Source organism: Dipodomys merriami, unplaced genomic scaffold, assembly GCF_024711535.1.
Source record: "Dipodomys merriami isolate MVZ:Mamm:240054 unplaced genomic scaffold, mDipMer1.0.p SCAF_3, whole genome shotgun sequence".
NCBI lineage: Eukaryota > Metazoa > Chordata > Mammalia > Rodentia > Heteromyidae > Dipodomys > Dipodomys merriami.
Window position 1 is genome coordinate 105,806,234 of NW_027204492.1, and position 17,929 is coordinate 105,824,162.

Below are 17,929 nucleotides of genomic sequence, written 5' to 3' on the forward strand. Positions count from 1 at the left end.
ACAAAGAAATTTTGAGAAACCCCACAGCTGTAGAAGGGAATTTTCACAATTGAATGCCCATCTCTATTCTATATTTTTACATCAGTAATGTTCTAATTTTTGGAAGCAAATAAGCATAACTGATTTTTCAGATGTTCAATATAGTGTTTTCCACAATGGAGGAAATAAAATTTTAGCTCAAATGCCTTAAAACTGCTAACAACATTAGTTACTAGGAGACAAAAGCAATAGCTTAGTCTATAGAGAATCTGAAGAAGACATTTGTCTTTTTTTTTGCTGGTGATGGGGCTTGAACTCAGGGCTTGGGTGCTGTTCCTGAACTTTGGTGCTCAAAGCTAGTGCTCTACCACTTGAGCGCCACAGCTCTACTTCCAGCTTTTTTTCGTTTGTAGTTTAGTGGAAACAGAAGTCTCACTGACTTCCCTGACCTGGATGGCTTTGAACCACAATCCTCAGATCTCAGAGTAGCTAGGATTACAGGAACGAGCCATTGGAGCCCAGCAGTCTTGGGGCTTTTGTTTTTGTCCTTTTGGGTACAGGCCATCCACAGCTTTCTCTTCAGATTTGCCTCTGTCAGAGATTGTAAATTGACTCAAACATGCAAAATGGCCACAGGATCTTTGAGGGTAAGAACAGCTACTAATGCATGATCACAGCTAATGCTCAGTAGCATACATCTGTATAAACACAGTTTTATTTTGGTCTGACGCCCACCAATAATGCCTTTGCCAGATTTGGAAACTGAAAAGCATCTTTCATCTCATAACTGAAGAAAAACAGTATGGATCTGATGTAAAGTCACTGAAGTACAATTAAGTTTTGAAATCAGTATGTACTAATATTCAGGAAAACTATACTGTACACAGCAATTTTTCATCTCACAGTGTACAAATTATAAAAAAAAACCCACAGGATATCAGAAATAGAATTTTTAAAATGGTTATGCAAAACCTTTTTCTTATGCTAATCTAATGAATCCATTATGCCCTGAATCGAAGTAATTTAAAATGAAGACTTTGTTCCATGTTTTTAAATTCCACTTACCTTGAACAACTCAAATAGCATGTGAAACAGATGGGAGGGCACATAAACTACTTGAATAGGTTTGTCTGGTGCTTTGGCTGCAAACAGAGACAAAACCATCAATGAATAGTACCCAAACTAAAAGTCAGAATGATGTTCATCTTCTATTTTCCAAGTATATAAAACACAACTCTATAAAAAATAATACAAGGCTCTTATCTCCAATGGCAAGACTGAGGGAAAACATACGCTTCCAAATCAAATAAACTTGGGGTGAAATCCAGTTCCTTAATTTACCAGTTTTATGAGCTTGGGCAAATCATTCCAGCTCTTTGGAACTTAGCTGAACAAAATAAGAACATTAACATCTATGCTATGAGGTGAAGATAAATATAGGATACCTAAATGTTACTTGGCATTTTTTCAATTAGAAGGACACTTTCATTACTGACCCCAATGGTCATATGTAGGGATATGAGTCACCAGAGAAGAGAGGCTGGTGAATCAGACTTAACAGCAATGTAATGGTTTGAATCTGCAATGTCTAGGAAGATTCCTGTGTTAAAGGCTTAACCAGTTGCTAGCTAATGGGCTTTGGGGAGTGATTGGATGGTAAGAGCCCTGACCTACTCAATGATTAATCTATTGGTGGATTCACAATTCAATAGGATGATTGGGAAGTAGTAGAAACTAGGAGGTGAGGGCCAGTCAGAGGAAGTAGGTCACTGGGGGTGAGGCAGGGGAGGGCATGCCCTTCACCTGTATGTCTTGTCACCATCCCTTTCTTTGCCTCCTCTGTCTTACAGTGTGTTTCTTGCCTTAGAACAATGGAGCCAGTCAACCACAGAATGAATCCATGAGCCTATAGATAGCCCATTCTCTCCTTAAGTTTTTTTTTCAGGCATTTTGTCACAGGAGCAGAAAAATAACACAAGCAGTATTAAACTTTGTTGAATTATTGTAAACAGGGCATATTGTAGAGTAGAATGTAAGGCTCACATAACTTTCTACTAGCAACTAACCTCTGAAGATCTGTAGTAATTTTTCTCTGAGCATCAGAGAACTGAAGAAAATCTAAGAAACTGAATCCTATGTCAAGCACTAAGAATAGTGTGAGAAAAGATGCTCAGAAACATAGTTCTTCCCCCTCTTCATGACCTGACATGACTTAAGAGACTGAAACTACATGAACGTAAGAAATTAGAGCTAACATTGATCTGGTTCTTAATCCTTTACATATATTATCCAATTGAATCCTCATGGCAATTCTTCGTGGTTCATAGGGTGGGAAGTATTACATGGGAACAAACAGGCTTTGGAAAGACTGTGACTCTGGTAACATAAGTGATTATGAAACTGGGCATTTGGTGCTATGGTTTGGATATCTAATGTTTTCCAAAGGCTATGTGTTAAAAGTATGTCTGCTGGCTATGGGAAGATAGTAGAACCTTTAGGAGGTGAAGCCTAGCAGGAGTCAGTTAGGCCATTAGGAGTATCCCCTTTAGGGGGATATCAGAAGCCTGGCCTTTTCTCCCTTTTCTCTTTGCTTCCTGGCCACCATGAGGTAAAGCAACATTACTCCACCATGCACTCCCTGCCATACATATATATAGTGCCTTGCTACAAAGCCTGAAAACAATGGAACCAAGTACCTTGGACTGAAACCTCTGAAATCATGAGCCAAAAAGAAATCTTCCCTCCTTTATCTCAGGTATATTGTTACAGCAACAGAAATCTGACTAATATAACTGGCTCAAAAGCTTATTTGGGGCAAAGTATCAAACTCAGGGCTTCATGCACTACAGTCTTGGACTTCCTAGCTACCAGCACTATGAGAAACAAATGTCTATTGTTTAAGCCACCTAACCTTTGGTAATTTTCATGACAGCAACCTGAAGGGACTAAAACAACTATGCACGGCTGAGTTCTACCTAGTTTCCATTGCTGGGTTTCTCTGGATTCTTTTATTGTTATTTCAGTGGAGCAAGCAGAGTGCTTAATCTGGTCTATCTTGTGCCAAAAGACATGTCTATTTATATAAACAGCCTCTGAATCCAACCTTTTTACTCTAAATTTTAAAGAAATGAAAAAAACCTTTTATGGTGCTTTTTTTTAAGTTCAAATAACATTCTCTAGAAGCCATCTGAAGTCTTGCTCAATTATTTGCACTTTTCTTTGAGAATATTATAGTTTACATTTCTTTCCTCCTTTTAAAACCAAGTCAAATATTTTTGTCCATAACTCTTCCCTTATCCTGGGTCTAGTGGCTTTTAAGTAATGTCTGCTTAAGTGATGTTTGTTGATTTTCTAAAATAAGACACTGAATATGAATTTTCCACCTAATAGTACATTTTAAAAGTCAATGGAAAAAATGGTCTACATTTCCATGCTTAAAATGTACAAAATAGTAAAGTTTCTATTTTGCACAGTGGTTGCCCCAAATACCATTAGCTGAAACAACATTTAACAAATGTCAACAGAATACTACATAAAGAAAGTTACTTTCAGGAAGTTTTCTTATAAGAATGAAAAACAGAAACTAGAAGCTAAGAAGGAAAACAAAATGCATATAAAAGAAAAGAAGTAGAAGTACGGTTAAAGTTGGTTAATTGATTCTCAAAGTCAATGCAATAAAGACTATTAAAAATATAGAATACGGTTCAAAATTAACACTGGGATTAAGACCTGGCTGCCAATTTGTAACTACAGTAAGTATTTAACTCATCTGGGCCTCAATGCTGCATCTCTGAAATGGGCTCTGTACATATTTCATCAGGTACATATAAAGATTAAATGAGATAACAGTCATTAAACTAGTATACACAGAGCCTTCCACACAGTAAATAATCCATCCATGTTGACTATAGTTGCCATTACTAAAAGTTAATTTCTCAGTGTTAACAGAGCTCTCGGTAATGACTTCTGAATTGTGTATGGGGCCACTTAAAGTATCCAATATGGATACTCAGGCAGCTGAGATCTGAGGATTGTGGTTTGAAGCCAACCCAGGAAAGAAAGTCCATGAGACTCTTATCTCCATTAAACTACCAAAAAGCCAGAAGTGGTTGAACACTACTAGCCTTGAGCAAAAGATGATTAGGTACAGAGTCCAGGCCCTGAGTTCAAGTCCCAGGACTGACACACACAAAAAGAACTCCTAAAATGTACCCACATGAATCTGGGTTTGACTCCCCCCTAGAACATGGGATCAACTCTTACACTGGGGGAAGCATGTGCTCACACACACACACACACACACACACACACACACACACACACACACACACACACACACACACACACACGCACAAACACTAGTACAAAAGTCTCTACTTAAAGTGCCCCAGATCAACTTCTGACCTCTGTGCCTAACATGGAGCTCATTAGAGCTAAAGCACATTCTTTTTTTTGGTGGGGGGTGGTAGGGCTTGCACTCTGGGCCTGGGCACTATCCCTCAGCTCTTCAGCTCAAGGTAAGCGCTCTACCACTTGAGCCACAGCACCACTTCCAGTTTTCTGGTGGTTAATTGGAGATGAGTCTCACAGACGTTCCTGCCTGGACTGGCTTTGAACCACGATCTTCCGATCTCAGCCTCCTGAGTAGCTAGGATTACAGGCATGAGCCACTAGTACTTGGCTAAAACATATGCTTTAACCATGCTCAAAAAGAGCTCTGGCACTCAAGAAATCATTAATGTCAATCATAACTATATTACCCAAGGCAATAGAGAACTAGACATTGCCTATAAACACCAGCATTCATTTCTTTTAGTGATGGGAAAAGGGCCTTCCTTCTTTTGTGATAATGTCAAAAAGAGTTGTAAAGCTCTGGTGATGGTGGGTGAGCTGCTGAGCATGGCAGCCAGTTGGGAGGAATGTGCTGACACAGCTAAGCTCTGGGACAGCAAGATCAGACTGGCTGCTTGGGCTGGAGGATGAGTAAGGCTGCCGTGCACCAAGCAGGAAAGAGCCATTCATTGCCCTTGCCCTTTTAAATTCCATTGTTTGAGTAACACTAAAATCTGGATGATTAAGTCAAGTTCCATCTAGCCAATAGGAAGAAGTAGAATGTTAAGACATTTCCAATCAGGAATATCCAAGCCAAACCCACTCAAAATGGAAGCACAATTGTTCTGAAAGAACCCAATAGATTTTGGAAACAGCTCTGATTTCATACATTCATGTAGACAGCAGGAACACCTGTCCTTTAACAGTAGCCTAAAGCCTTTTTTTTTTTTCGGTCCGGTCATGGGGCCTGAACTCTGGGCCTGGGCGCTGTCCCTCAGCTCTTCAGCTCAAGGCCAGCACTCTACCACTTGAGCCACAGCGCCACTTCCGGCTTCCCCCCCCCCCCCCCCCCCCCGCTTATGTGGTGCTGAGGAATTGAACCCAGGCCTCAGGCATGCAAGGCAAGCGCTCTACCACTGAGCCACCTTCCCAGCCCATAAAGCCTTTTTTTTTTTGTCAGTCATGGGGCTTGAACACTGGGCCTGGGCACTGTCCCTGAGCTCTTCAGCTCAAGGCAAGTGCTCTACCACTTGAGCCACAGCACCATTTCTGGTTTTTTGAGTGGTTTATTGGCACTAAAGAGTCTCACAAACTTTCCTGCCCTGGCTGGCTTTGAACTGTGATCCTTTGATCTCAGTCTCCTGAGTAGCTAGGATTATAAGTGTGAGCCACCAGGCACTGGCTAAAGTCTTTTCATATTTTATCATAAGATATTCTTTCTTTTTTGCACCAGTACTAGGGCTTGAACTTCAGGGCCTATGCACTCTTCCTTAGGTTTTCTGCCCAAAGCTAGCAACTTGAGCTACAGCTCTACTTGCAGCTTTTTGGTGCTTAACTGGAGATAAAAGTCTCATGGACTTTTCTGCCTAGACTTATTTCAAATTGTGATCCTTAGAGCTCAGCCTACTGAATAGTTAGGATTAAAAGTGTGCGCCACTGGCATCTGACTCTCAATATTCTTTTAAAACCTTTTTTTTTTAAATTTCCATTTTTAAAAATTAAGGCCAGGTGCCGGTGGCTCATGACTGTAATCCTAGCTACTCAGGAGGCTGAGATCTAAGGATCATGGTTCAAAGCCAGACTGAGCAGGAAAAGTCCATGAGACTCTTATCTCCAAATAATCACCAGAAAACCAACGCCGAGCGCTGTGGCTCAAGAGGTAGAGGGCTGGCCTTGAGCCTAAGAGCTCAGGGACAGCATCCAGGCTCAGAGTTCAAGCCCCACAACTGACAGTAAATAGATAGATAGATAGATAGATAGATAGATAGATAGATAGATAGATAGATAGATAGATAAAATATTAAGTTGTTTGGTGTCACAGCAATGTAAGTCACATCTCTCATTTAAAGGAGACTGGAATTGATTTTTTTTTACTGCCTTTCTTCAAGAACAATGACAAGAGTAGATTTTTCTTTGACCTATGTATCCAGATGGCAAAGGTACTTGCAGATAAAGGGGGCAGTCAAAGATCTTTACTAAGTAAAATATTTTTTCTCCTGTAGTTGGGGAATGTGAACATAATTCATTTTCCTCTATCTAGACTATGTACATTGTTACTGGGAAAGCCACATCATATTCTATTTTATGCCTATCACGAAATTTAAATATTTGTGTGAAGGATTGATCCCTACCCTATTGTCCCAGGCCTATATAGATGCTAGGCAGAATCCCAGGTATGTGCGAACTTGTCTGAAGTGCAGGCAGGGCAATCTACCTAAGCTCAGCTGTAAACATCCCATTGTGGGCCCAACTGAAAAGCCCCCACCTCCCTTGACCTAGTGGCTTTTTCATTCACCTCTGCCTCCTTGCTCAGACCTCATACAAGAACCCAGCTCCTGTCCCAACTCTCTGGAACAATCTCCAGACCTGCAGGAAGGTCTGCGCCCCTCACTGTTCCTCCAAAATCAGTCCCCGCCTGTTGATGATGGAGTCAGGCCTATTCCTTTTCCATTCTCCATTTTCCCAACATTGTGTATTGTGGGAAAAGGGCTGCTTATGACCTTTTCAAAACTTGAAGAAAACTCCTATGATCATCATTCACTACGACCATCTCTATTTTCTTAAAATATATTTAAGTTTAATATACTAGACCAAAGAAGTATGTCATTATTAGTTTAATTTACTGAGTAAGACAGGAGACATCGCTTGCATTGTTGACAAAAGCGGTATCAATGTATACTTATAAAAGAAATGCATGTGCTGGTGATAGTATTTTTCTGGGCATAAATTCAAAGCATTTTAGTTTTTGAGATGAGGTCCTGCTCTGTTGCTTTAGGGTAGCCCCACACTACTGTGTGTTCAATCTCTCCTCCTGCTTTAGTCTCGTAAGACTAAAAGTATCGTGCCTCACCTGAAAACATTAAAATGCTTTAATCACTGTCATTCTAAAAGACAAAAGTGACATTTTTGGTTTTGCCTACACCTCTTTTGTTTTTTTTGGTCAGTTGTGGGACTTGAACTCTAGGCCAGGGTGCTGTCCCTGAGCTCTTTAGCTCAAGGCAAGCACTCTATCACTTGAGCCACAGTGTCACTTCTGGTTTTCTAGTGGTTAACTGGAGATAAGAGTTGTATAGACTTTCCTGCCCAGGCTGGCTTTGAACTGTGTGATCCTCAGATCTCAGCCTCCTGAGTAGCTAGGAATGCAGATGCGAGCTATGGGTACCTGACTGCCTACACCTCTTTAATTAGTAAAGTTAAACAGTTTTCCACATTTAGTGACTGATTGCAATTGTTATTTTGAAAACTGTCTATAGGTTTCATGACCTCCTTCCTTGATCACTCCTGCTCCAAGAACTTGGCGGTCTAATTCATTACACATTCCTGTATGAAAACTTACAATAATATTCCCAGTTGACCAAAAGAATACAAAGGTTTTTTAAAAGGATAATAAAGATGAAAAAACCCAGGGCTGGGAATGTAGCTTAGTGGTAGAGTGTTTGCCTAGCATGCAAGAAGCCTTGGGTTCGATTCCTCAGTACCACATAAAACAAAAAAGCAGAAGTGACGCTGTGGCTCAAGTGGTAGAGTGTTAGCCTTGAGCACAGAGAGGTTCAGGGACAGTGCCTAGGCCCTGAGTTCAAGTCCCAGGATTGGCAGGAAAAAAATCCAGCATATGAAGGATTCTCATCGAAATACATCTTGGAGAAAAATCAGTTTTTAGTTAGATACTTTGGATTTAAGGTGAGAATCTATTTTCTTTTACCATTGAATTCTTCAACTTCTAGCTCTGGAGCCACCATGTAATACTGCTCACACAGCATCTTGGCAGTTTCATATGCATCTATAAGAAAGAAAAGTTTAGCTTTTATACCAATGACATAGATACAAACATGTAAAGTAACAAAGGCAAATTGTCTAAAACAAGAGCTTTACAATGAACCAACTACCATCTTTTAAAACATAGCCTTTAGGCTTTACTGTATTACTATGACTAAAAAATTTTCTTTGTGTGTGTGTGTGTGTGTGTGTGTGTGCGCGCCAGTACTAGGACTCAAACTCAACCTGGGCTCTCTATCCCTTAGCTTAGCTCTTTTACTCAATGCTGAACCATTTATAGCTCCACTGCCAGCTTTTTGGTGGAGACAGGACTCTCACAGATTTTCCTGACTGGGCTGGCTTCAAACTGTGATCCTTAGATATCAGCCTCCTGAGTAACTAAAATTACAGGTATGGGACACCAGTGTCTAGTTCCTTAAAGTCTTAGTATTCACAACTATGTCAAAATGAGGCTAGTCACAATATAGCTAGTTTTGCAGCAAGTACACAGTTTAACTTTCAAGTATTGCTAAAAGGTATTTTTCATGAAAATTCATAAATTCAAGACTTGTGAACCTCATGTTGTCTGACTAAATTGCAGCGAGGATACACCTGTAATTATAAAAAATACTGCAATCGGTCTTATGATTTGGAAGTTATCTGTAAATGAAACATCAATACGGACTTGCTCAATGCCTGGGTTTTCATGAGACATACAATTTCCGTTATTGGAACCACCAACATCACTTTAAAATGTCCTTCACATTAGCTAAAGCTAACAGGCTGGGACTGAGAGAAAGCAAAAATACCTCGTGACACATTACATTTTTCTCTTGAACTGTAAACTATGGGGGGGGGGGAAGACAGAGGAGAGAGGAGAGAGAGAGAAGCGGGGAGAGAAGAGAGGAAAAAGGAAATGAAAATTTCTGGCCTCCTTAATCCAAAAGTATGTGCTTACTGCCATGTATTTTAAAAAAGCAATAAATTGCTGCTTTATATTAATATGAAAGAAAGAAAAAGAAAAAAAGAATCACAACAACAAAAACCTTAAAACCAATCTGACGTCAGGATTTGTGTCCTACACTTCTTTATTATATCCAGAACTCAGTATAATGCCTGGTTAGATGTTCAATGGATATGCCTTGATTTCATAAATTATACACCCACTTATCAGTGGCAAATAGATATTAAAGTGATACTGAATTTTAACCCTGAAAAAAGAATTTTAAATTATACTAGATGTGTAAGTTTCTTTTCTAGGCAGTAATAAACCTTAACAATTATCCTTCAAAAATACTTCATAAAATGAGAAATCAAGACTCCTTCCTTTTGCATTGGCCATACCACCAAACAATGCTACATCTCCACCTAGTGACGTGAGAGCACGCAGCCCACCACGAACTTCCAAGATTACAAATAATACAACCGAAAAACAGTACTTTGCAGTGCTAGTGGCTCACGCTTATTATTCTGGCTACTAGGGAAGCAGAGATCTGAGGATCAAGGTTCAAAGTCAGTAGGGGCACAAAAGTCTGTGAGACTCTTATGTCCTATAAACTACTCAGAAAAAGCTGGAAGTGGCACTGTGGCTCAATTGGTAGATTGCTAGTCTTGAGCAAAAGCAGCTCAGGGACAGTGCCAAGGCCCTGAGTTCAAGCCCTAGGATTAGCAAACACACCAAAAAAATAAATAAATTTAAAAAGATACCAGAGCTTTGCTAGCTATATACAAAGATAATACAACACAGCTCCTCCAGATATAGAATAAAGCTATTCAAATATGGAACTTCCTTTCAATAGAAAACAGGAAGAGAAACTAAATCCACCAAATGTGCTAATTGCACAGAGCATTAGCTTTCTCTTTGGCATGATTGTGATAGCACTGAAATATACTACACATGTAAATGTGTGGAAGAGAGTAGAGCCTTGGAAGAAACTACCCGCTTCTTAAAGCTCTTCAAGCTCACATTGATCAATGCTTTCCAAAATTATCTTTCCTTCTTACTGCTGTTTTTGTTGTTGTTGTTTTCTTGCTTTTGCTTTTTGGTACGGGTCCTGGGGATTGAACTCAGAACCTAAGGTATTGTCTCTGAGCTTTTTTTGCTCAAGGCTACCACTGTACCACTAGAGCCACAGCTCTACTTCCAGCTTTGTAGTGGTTAATTGGAGATAAGAGTCTCACAGACTTTCCTGCCCCAGCTGACTTTGAACCCTGATCCTCAGATCTCAGCTTCCCGAGTAGCGAGGATTACAGGCGTGAGCCACTGGTGCCCAGCTACTGTTATGTCTTTGCTATCCTTCACTGTTTCATCTTGTTAGAGTTAGTCTAATGTCTCTATCATTGGTGCAAAGGTAGCAGAACCCCTTATATAAAAGCAGTGAAGAATCCTAAAACTTGTAGTCACAGGCCAAAAACAAAACAAAACAAAACAAACAACCACAGCTAGTTAAACTCATCATTTAGACTTTTAGGATGAGGATGATCAGGCAGGACAGAAGCCTAAAGGGCTTGCTGAAAGTTACCACAAACAGGCAGCAGTCAAGTCAGCCAAGCTACGGATAAAAATGAGAAGCTGGAGCAGGCAGAGAAAGGTAGAGAGGCCATGACTTGGCAGGTGCAAGACACCCAATTTTGCTTTCTGGTTCCCAACTCTAATATCTATAGCAGCAACTGTCAAGGGACCTACTATGATCTTTTAGTCTATCTGTTTCTGAAACTAGCCTGAATGAGGGAATCTCTGTAACTGGCAACCTGAAGAGCCCGAAGTGAGAGAATAAGACATTATTTCTGAACCGGAATAATGTCATGCTCTCAGGAGACTATTTGCATGCTATTATGCTAAGCAATAATAGCATATAGGAGCCACACCAGCAAGTTAACATCGTCACCATGAGAGCAGACTTTTGTACCAAGTATTTAAGCTTGTACCTTTAAAATGATCTTACCGCAGGATTTTCCATTTGATTTCCTGGTTTCTCACAAAGAAAGGAGGGAAACCGGTCACAAAGGAAGGCCCCTCCCAAAGGATAATAGGACCTGCTTTAGAACACTAATTCTAGCATTTACTACCCTGAGTCTATAATTTGCAGATGTGTAAAGGTAGATATTAATGTGCTAAATAAGCCACAAGGAGGCATGCTTCAGGGTTCTGAACATTCAATTCATGTTATAAACGATGCACCCTACTCTTATACGTTTATACAACTGTCTAGTCAAAAATAAAAATATTGTCCCTACCCTCTGACATAAAAGTTTTCTTGTAGTCCGCCCTCAAGATATCTGCATGGCGTCAGTGTTAGCTGATGGAAGCACATGGGTGAATATGTGCCATTTGGGATGGACACTGAACTATGCTTAAACCATGGGACATCTTCATAGCTGTAAGCATCATGAGTAGAGCTATCATTAAAATCCAGAACCTTACCAGGCACTGGTGTCTCATGCCTGTAATCCTAGCTACTCAGGAGACTGAGATCTGAGGACTGTGATTCTAAGCAAGTGTGGGCAGGAAAGTCTGTGAGACCCTTAGATCCAATTAACCACGAGAAAACTGGAAGTAGAGTTGTGGCTCCAAGTGGTAGAATGCTAGCCTTGAGCACAAAGACTCTCAGGGACAGTGAGCGTCTAGCTCCTGAGTTCAAGCCCCATAACTGAGAAAAAAAATCTACAATCTTTACTCTCAACATTAAGCTTCTTAAACAAAAGGAGAAACAAAATACTGGATACTGAGATGCTGAATGAGATTAACCAGTCTCAGTGGATGTTGGGAAAAGGTAAAGAGCCAGTATAAAAGCGCCAACTACTCTAAAAAACAGAAGGGAGTAGGGTAAGACTTTACTAAGAAGAATAAGAAATTGATGTCCATTTATTATTTTCCTTGGTATTACTTGGGGTTATTAGGAAGAGTATTTTACTTATTGTTTCTGGTATGTTGGGGATGCGGATTCTGGGGCCTTTCAGGCAGAAGGCACAAAAGAAGAAGCAGGTATGGTGGTGCACTCCTGTAATCCCAGTTACTAGGAGGAGGTGGAAGATCATGAGTTCAAGACTAGCCTGGTAAAATAAGCAAAATTCTATATATTAAAAATTAAAGCCACTAGACATTATGTTGAAAATAAACTATATAACTTCTGGGTGGGCATGGGAAGGAAAAACTAGGAAAGCGAGGGAAGGAGTGACATTGCCCAAAAAGAAAAGTACTCGCTACCTGACTTACATAACTGTAACTCCTCTGTACATCACCTTTAAGTCTTTTTTTTTTTTTTTTTTTTTTTTGCTAGTCCTGGGGCCTGAACTCAGGGCCTGGGCACTGTCCTTGAGCTTCTTTTGCTTAAGGCTAGCACTGTAACACTTAAGCCACAGCACCAGTCCCAGACTTTTCTGTTTATGTAAAGAATAGAACCCAGGGCTTCATGCATGCTACGCAAGCACTCTACCACTAAGTCACACTTTATAACAATGGAAATTAAAGCACTGGAAGATATGGCTCAAGTGGTATACTACTTTAATAGCCTGTGAAAGGCCCTAGGTTCATTCCTTAGCATTGATAGAGACAGGTATTTTTCAGCCTTTCAGCCACCGGTGCTGTACTTTTAGCCTTCTTTTGAGCTACAACAGCTTATTTCCCATAGGAAATAAAGCAGGGAGATGGCTATCAAAATTTGCTTTAGTCGCAGGAAGAAGAGTGATCATTAGGTTTCTTTCTAGATTGCCTAGTCCATTTTTCCATGGTAGGAACAGAAGGTGATTTAAGGTGAATTCTTCATTGACTGGAAAAATCATTTGACTATACAGATTATGAATGTCACAGATCAGGTATGATCCAGAAGCTGGGCTACTACTACTGTCAGGAGGTAAGCACTACCAGCAAGAATGCAAATATAATCAGCATTAGTTAGTTAGTGCTGGAGATGGGGTCATAAACAATACTAATTTCAGACTGTGATTATTTACAGTATAAGTTCAAATGCATAAATCAGTGTTCTCATTAACAAGTCATTTTTATCCCCCCTCCAAACCTTTCTCGTCAGTCATGGGGCTTGAACATGGGGCCTGGGCACTATCCCTAAGCTCTTTTGTTTAAGGTCAGTGATCTACCACTCGGAGCTCCAGAGCCACTTCTGGTGGTTTTCTATTGGTTAATTGGAGATAAGAGTCCTAGGGATGTTCTTGCCCAGGCTGGCTTGGAACTATGATCCTCAGATCTCAGCTTCCTGATTAGCTAGAATAACAGGCTTGAGCCACCAGCACCTGACTTCTCTCTTTTCCCACATTTTCTACATTTTTTAGTGAGTGCTTTTTGTATTTGGGGAAATATGTTATTAATCCTTTTAAGTGGCCCAAGAGGGAAGGAGAACTGGATAACAACAAAAAAAAGTAGGATAAAATGAGAAGTCATAAACATTACCTTAAAACGAACATGTAAATATACAATATATTCTTCTGTCAATCTGGTCATCTGGATGATTAAGTGTTCTAGGTCATTTTTCTTGTATAAACATCACATCAATAAATTACAATTGCTATTTATTGGTAAGTATTACAAACTTACAGATACTTGTGAAGCAATCTGATAATGGATTCCGTCTAAGATCTATATTCTGTCCTATACTCTAATCATTTTCTTGCCCACAATAATTTCATTATATTTTTACAAGACTTTCCTTTGAGTCTTCCTAAGCATTCTACTTTGTTTTAATGGGGGGAGGGATCTTCCTTGTCTTATGTAACATTTAAATACATTAAGTACTTATAGCAAGTAGTATAACTTACACAGATAGCAGATAGTTTGGGTACAAACAAATGACCCAGATAAGCATATACCCTGCACAAAAGTATTCTAGAAAACACATACAAGCCAAGTGATTTAGTGTTCTTTGGTATTGGTATGTCTGATTTACAAAAGGAAGGGTGTCAGAAGTTGATGATGTAGGTGTTGTTTTATAGCTTTTATTTCCTTTAGAAATCTGAAACCACCCCCTATTAAAGGAAGAGGTTACAGAGAGGTGAAAACATTTACAGATGTTCAGGAGAACAGAAAGCATGCCGGTCCCTTCTCCTTAGCCCCGGACTGTGAGGATAAGATGTATAGGTGTGCACATGTGCCTGTTTGTGTGCCTGTCCTTGTGGGTCTATCAGAGGAAGTAGAATTGTGAGTTATGGAGAGGAATGGAGCGTGACTGCCATTGGATAGAACTTCTCCAGGTATTTTGTTATACTGAACAATGATAGGAATGATTACACAGAGCTCCAAGTAAACTTTGTTCATACTACTAGGAACTAGGTGAGAGAGAGAGGGAGAGGGAGGGGGGGAGAAACTGTGAATCCATACAGAAAAAGAAAAAATGAAGAGGTTTCAGCCCATCCCGAATTGTGAAAGAAAAGAAAGATACAAAGAAGACAGTAGTGCTACGGTTTGGATTTCAAACTTCTTCCAAAGGTTATATGTTAAGGCAGAGTTTGCAGACTCTGACACTGACTGGGGATGGTGGTAGGCGGGGCCTAATGGAAGTAAGATAAGTCATTGTGGGAAAAATCTTGTTCTGTTGCATCATAGGCCCAAAATAAAGGGGTCAAGCAACAAAGGGCTGAAACATTTGAAATGGTGAGTCTACATCAACTTCCTCTGTTGGTTAATTTCTATCACAACGACAGAAAAAAGACTAACACAAACAGCTCAGAGGCAGACTGAATAAACTTCTGAGCTTTTGGTTTGTTTTTTTTTTTTTCAAATATATATTGAAGTATTCTGCATAGTTTACATCTTGTTTTTGGCATAGAATTTCTGTCAGTAAAAGGAGTGATGTACCAGAGCTTGGAAAATTTTTGCACATTAGTACCAGCAATGATAAGCCCAGTTAATTAATATGTACTAACCATAATAGAATAAAACAAATAATAAATGCCACAAAACAATAGATTCTTTTGGTTTTAAGAGTCAATTTGTCTTTGAAGTGCCATGCCTTGGACTCACTTTAGCATCAATGAATCTCCATCCTATAGAAAAAGTTAGAGTTTCATAAAATTCCAAGTCCTTATATCAAGATCTACCCATTCTTAACATCTCCCTGAAAATGACAGTGAAGCTTTACTTGTGAAAGAACAATGAGATGATTAACTGTTTCCAAAATGTTCCCATGAAGAATTTCATACACTATAAAGCACAGTGCAACAAACCCCCGTGTGCTTAATCGCCTCAATAATTGCCACCAAGTACCGGCTCTCTGATCATCCCCACCTTCTGCGTAATTTTGAAGCAACTCCCACATATCATTTCAAATCACATGTAGAACTCTAGAAGCCAGAACTCTTCTGAAAAATTAACACCCGCAGCGCGCCAGTGGCTCATGCCTGTAATCCTAGCTACTCAACAGGATGTGATTTGAAGCTCTGGTTCGAAGCCAGCCCAGGCAGAAGAGTCTGTGACACTCTTATCTCTAATAAAAGACTCGGAAAAAGCCGGAAGTGGCATTGTGGTTCAAGTAGTAGAGTGCTAACTGTGAGCAAAAGAAGCTCCAGGGCAGTGCCCAGGCAATGAGTTCAAGCCCCAAGACCAGCAAAAATAAAATAAAATAAATTAACACTATACCAGTTTCATACTTAGAAATTAGTATTTGTTTAATATCAAATACTCACTGTTCACTTGTTCAGTTCTTCTAAAACCTCAAAAGCATCATTCTACCAGTAAAGTGAGGCCTGAAGATGTTATGTACCATGTTTAAGGTTACCCAGCCAACCCACATGGGCACCATCTCATGAATATGATGGATTCTATACATAAGTAAAGTGATTTTTCAGCCATAAAGGAGGACTGCAGTGCTGATACATTTTTATAAAATGAATGACACTTGAGAATCTTTTTTTTTTTTGGGTCCGGTCGTGGGGCCTGAAGTCTGGGCCTGGGCGCTGTTCCTCAGCTCTTCAGTTCAAAGCTAGCGCTCTATCTACCACTTGAGCCACAGCGCCACTTCTGGCTTTTTTCTTTTTGCTTATGTGGTGCTGAGGAATCGAACCCAGGGCCTCAGGCATGCAAGGCAAGCGCTCTACCACTGAGCCACCTTCCCAGCCCTTGAGAATCTTATACTAGGTGAAAATACCTGGTCATTAAAGGCCATATACTGTATGATTTTTACATGAAATGTCCTCAACAGGGTAATTACACAGAGACAAATGGAGACTGGTGGATGCCTGGGGCTAGTCAGAGGACCAGTGGTTGAGTAACTGGTAATGGGTACAGTGTCTTTTGAGAGCAAAGAAAACATTCTAAATTTGGATGGTAGTGATGGTTGCACAACTCTGAATAGACTGAAAACCATGGAGCTGCAGCTATATTTTAAATTGGTAAATTGTGTGGGATGAAAATTATGTCTAGATCAAGTTTGTACGTTTCTGAAAAGTTAAAAAGTAATGAACAAACCAAAGACTTATAAATCATCTACACAAGGACTACATTAGATTATATGTGAGTTACAAAACACGTTTAAAAGAAAAGGCACACGTGCAATATATAGGTTGATTCACCACAAAACAGAAGTCATGTGGATAAAGGCTTCCTACCTAAACAGAGGCCAAGACAGCTCAGCAATCAAGCTTAGCAAAGATACATCTGGGCCTTCCTCCCTGGGTTTACGTACAAACACATTGCACAGATTTTCCTAAGTTATGGCTGTGCACAAGCAACAGTCCTCAATGAAGACTAGGAAGAGTTGTGGTCACATAAACTCTTCAGATAGGCGTTTACAGGAGATCCAATCTGGGAAAGGGGAATAGGTTTGGAATCTGAGGCTGCATAAAGAAATTCCCTTTAGGAGGGAGCCAGGTGCTGGTGGCTCACGCCTGTCATCCTAGCTACTCAGGAGGCTGAGACCTGAGGATTGTGGTTCAAAGTCAGCCCAGGCAGGAAAGCCCACAACTCTTATCTCCAATTAACCAACAGAAAACTGAAAGTGGAGCTGTGGCTCAAAGTGGTAGAGCACTAGCCTTGAGCAAAAAAAGCTCAGGGACAGTGCCTAGGCCCTGAGTTCAAGCCCCACAACTGACTACAAACCCAAGAGGGGTAGGAAGCTGGTAGATCATCCACAGCCAGCAGGCTCTGGAGATTCAATTAATGTTAAAGGATAATGAGGAAACTGCTGGTCAAATTCAAGGTACCTGGGTACCAGGAATCTATGACTGTTGGGTTCATTGTATCCTGAGGCTACTGAAACACAGTCTAGTTAAGCCCGCATGCTATGTAGATTCTAACACCATGAGTACACAATAGAAAGATGCTGGACTTTGAGCCAGGTACCTGTAGTTCATGCCTGTAATACTAGCTGCTCAGGAGATTGAGACCTGGAGGGTTAAAGTAGCTCAGGCAGTTATCTCTGTGAGACTCTATCTCCAACTAACTAGCAAAATGTAGGACACTAGCTGGGCACTGGTGGTTCAGGCCTGTAATCTTAGCTTCTCAGGAGGCTGAGATCGAAGAATCTCAGTGTGAAGCAAACCTGCGTAGCAAAGTCTCTTAAGTCGTTTGATCTCCAATTTACCAGAAAAAAAGCTACAAGTGGAGCTGTGGCTCAAATGGTAGAGCTCCAGCCTTGAGAAAAAAAGTCAATCAAGAGCATGAGGCCCTGAGTTCAAGCTCCAGTACTAGCATGAA

At 40.3% G+C, this 17,929-nt stretch overlaps 1 protein-coding gene across 2 annotated transcripts in view; it reads right to left on the minus strand.

Moving 5' to 3' along the window:
* Pdk3 (pyruvate dehydrogenase kinase 3) overlaps positions 1 to 17,929 on the minus strand; it is a 69,022-nt gene that overhangs the window by 11,732 nt on the left and 39,361 nt on the right. For both annotated transcript variants that reach the window (XM_070040693.1, XM_070040694.1), the window contains exons 6-7: positions 8,234 to 8,311; positions 1,045 to 1,121 (exon numbers count right to left, since the gene is read on the minus strand). In XM_070040693.1, the coding sequence (XP_069896794.1) occupies positions 1,045 to 1,121; positions 8,234 to 8,311 (155 nt within the window). The remainder of the gene's footprint in view (positions 1 to 1,044; positions 1,122 to 8,233; positions 8,312 to 17,929) is intronic.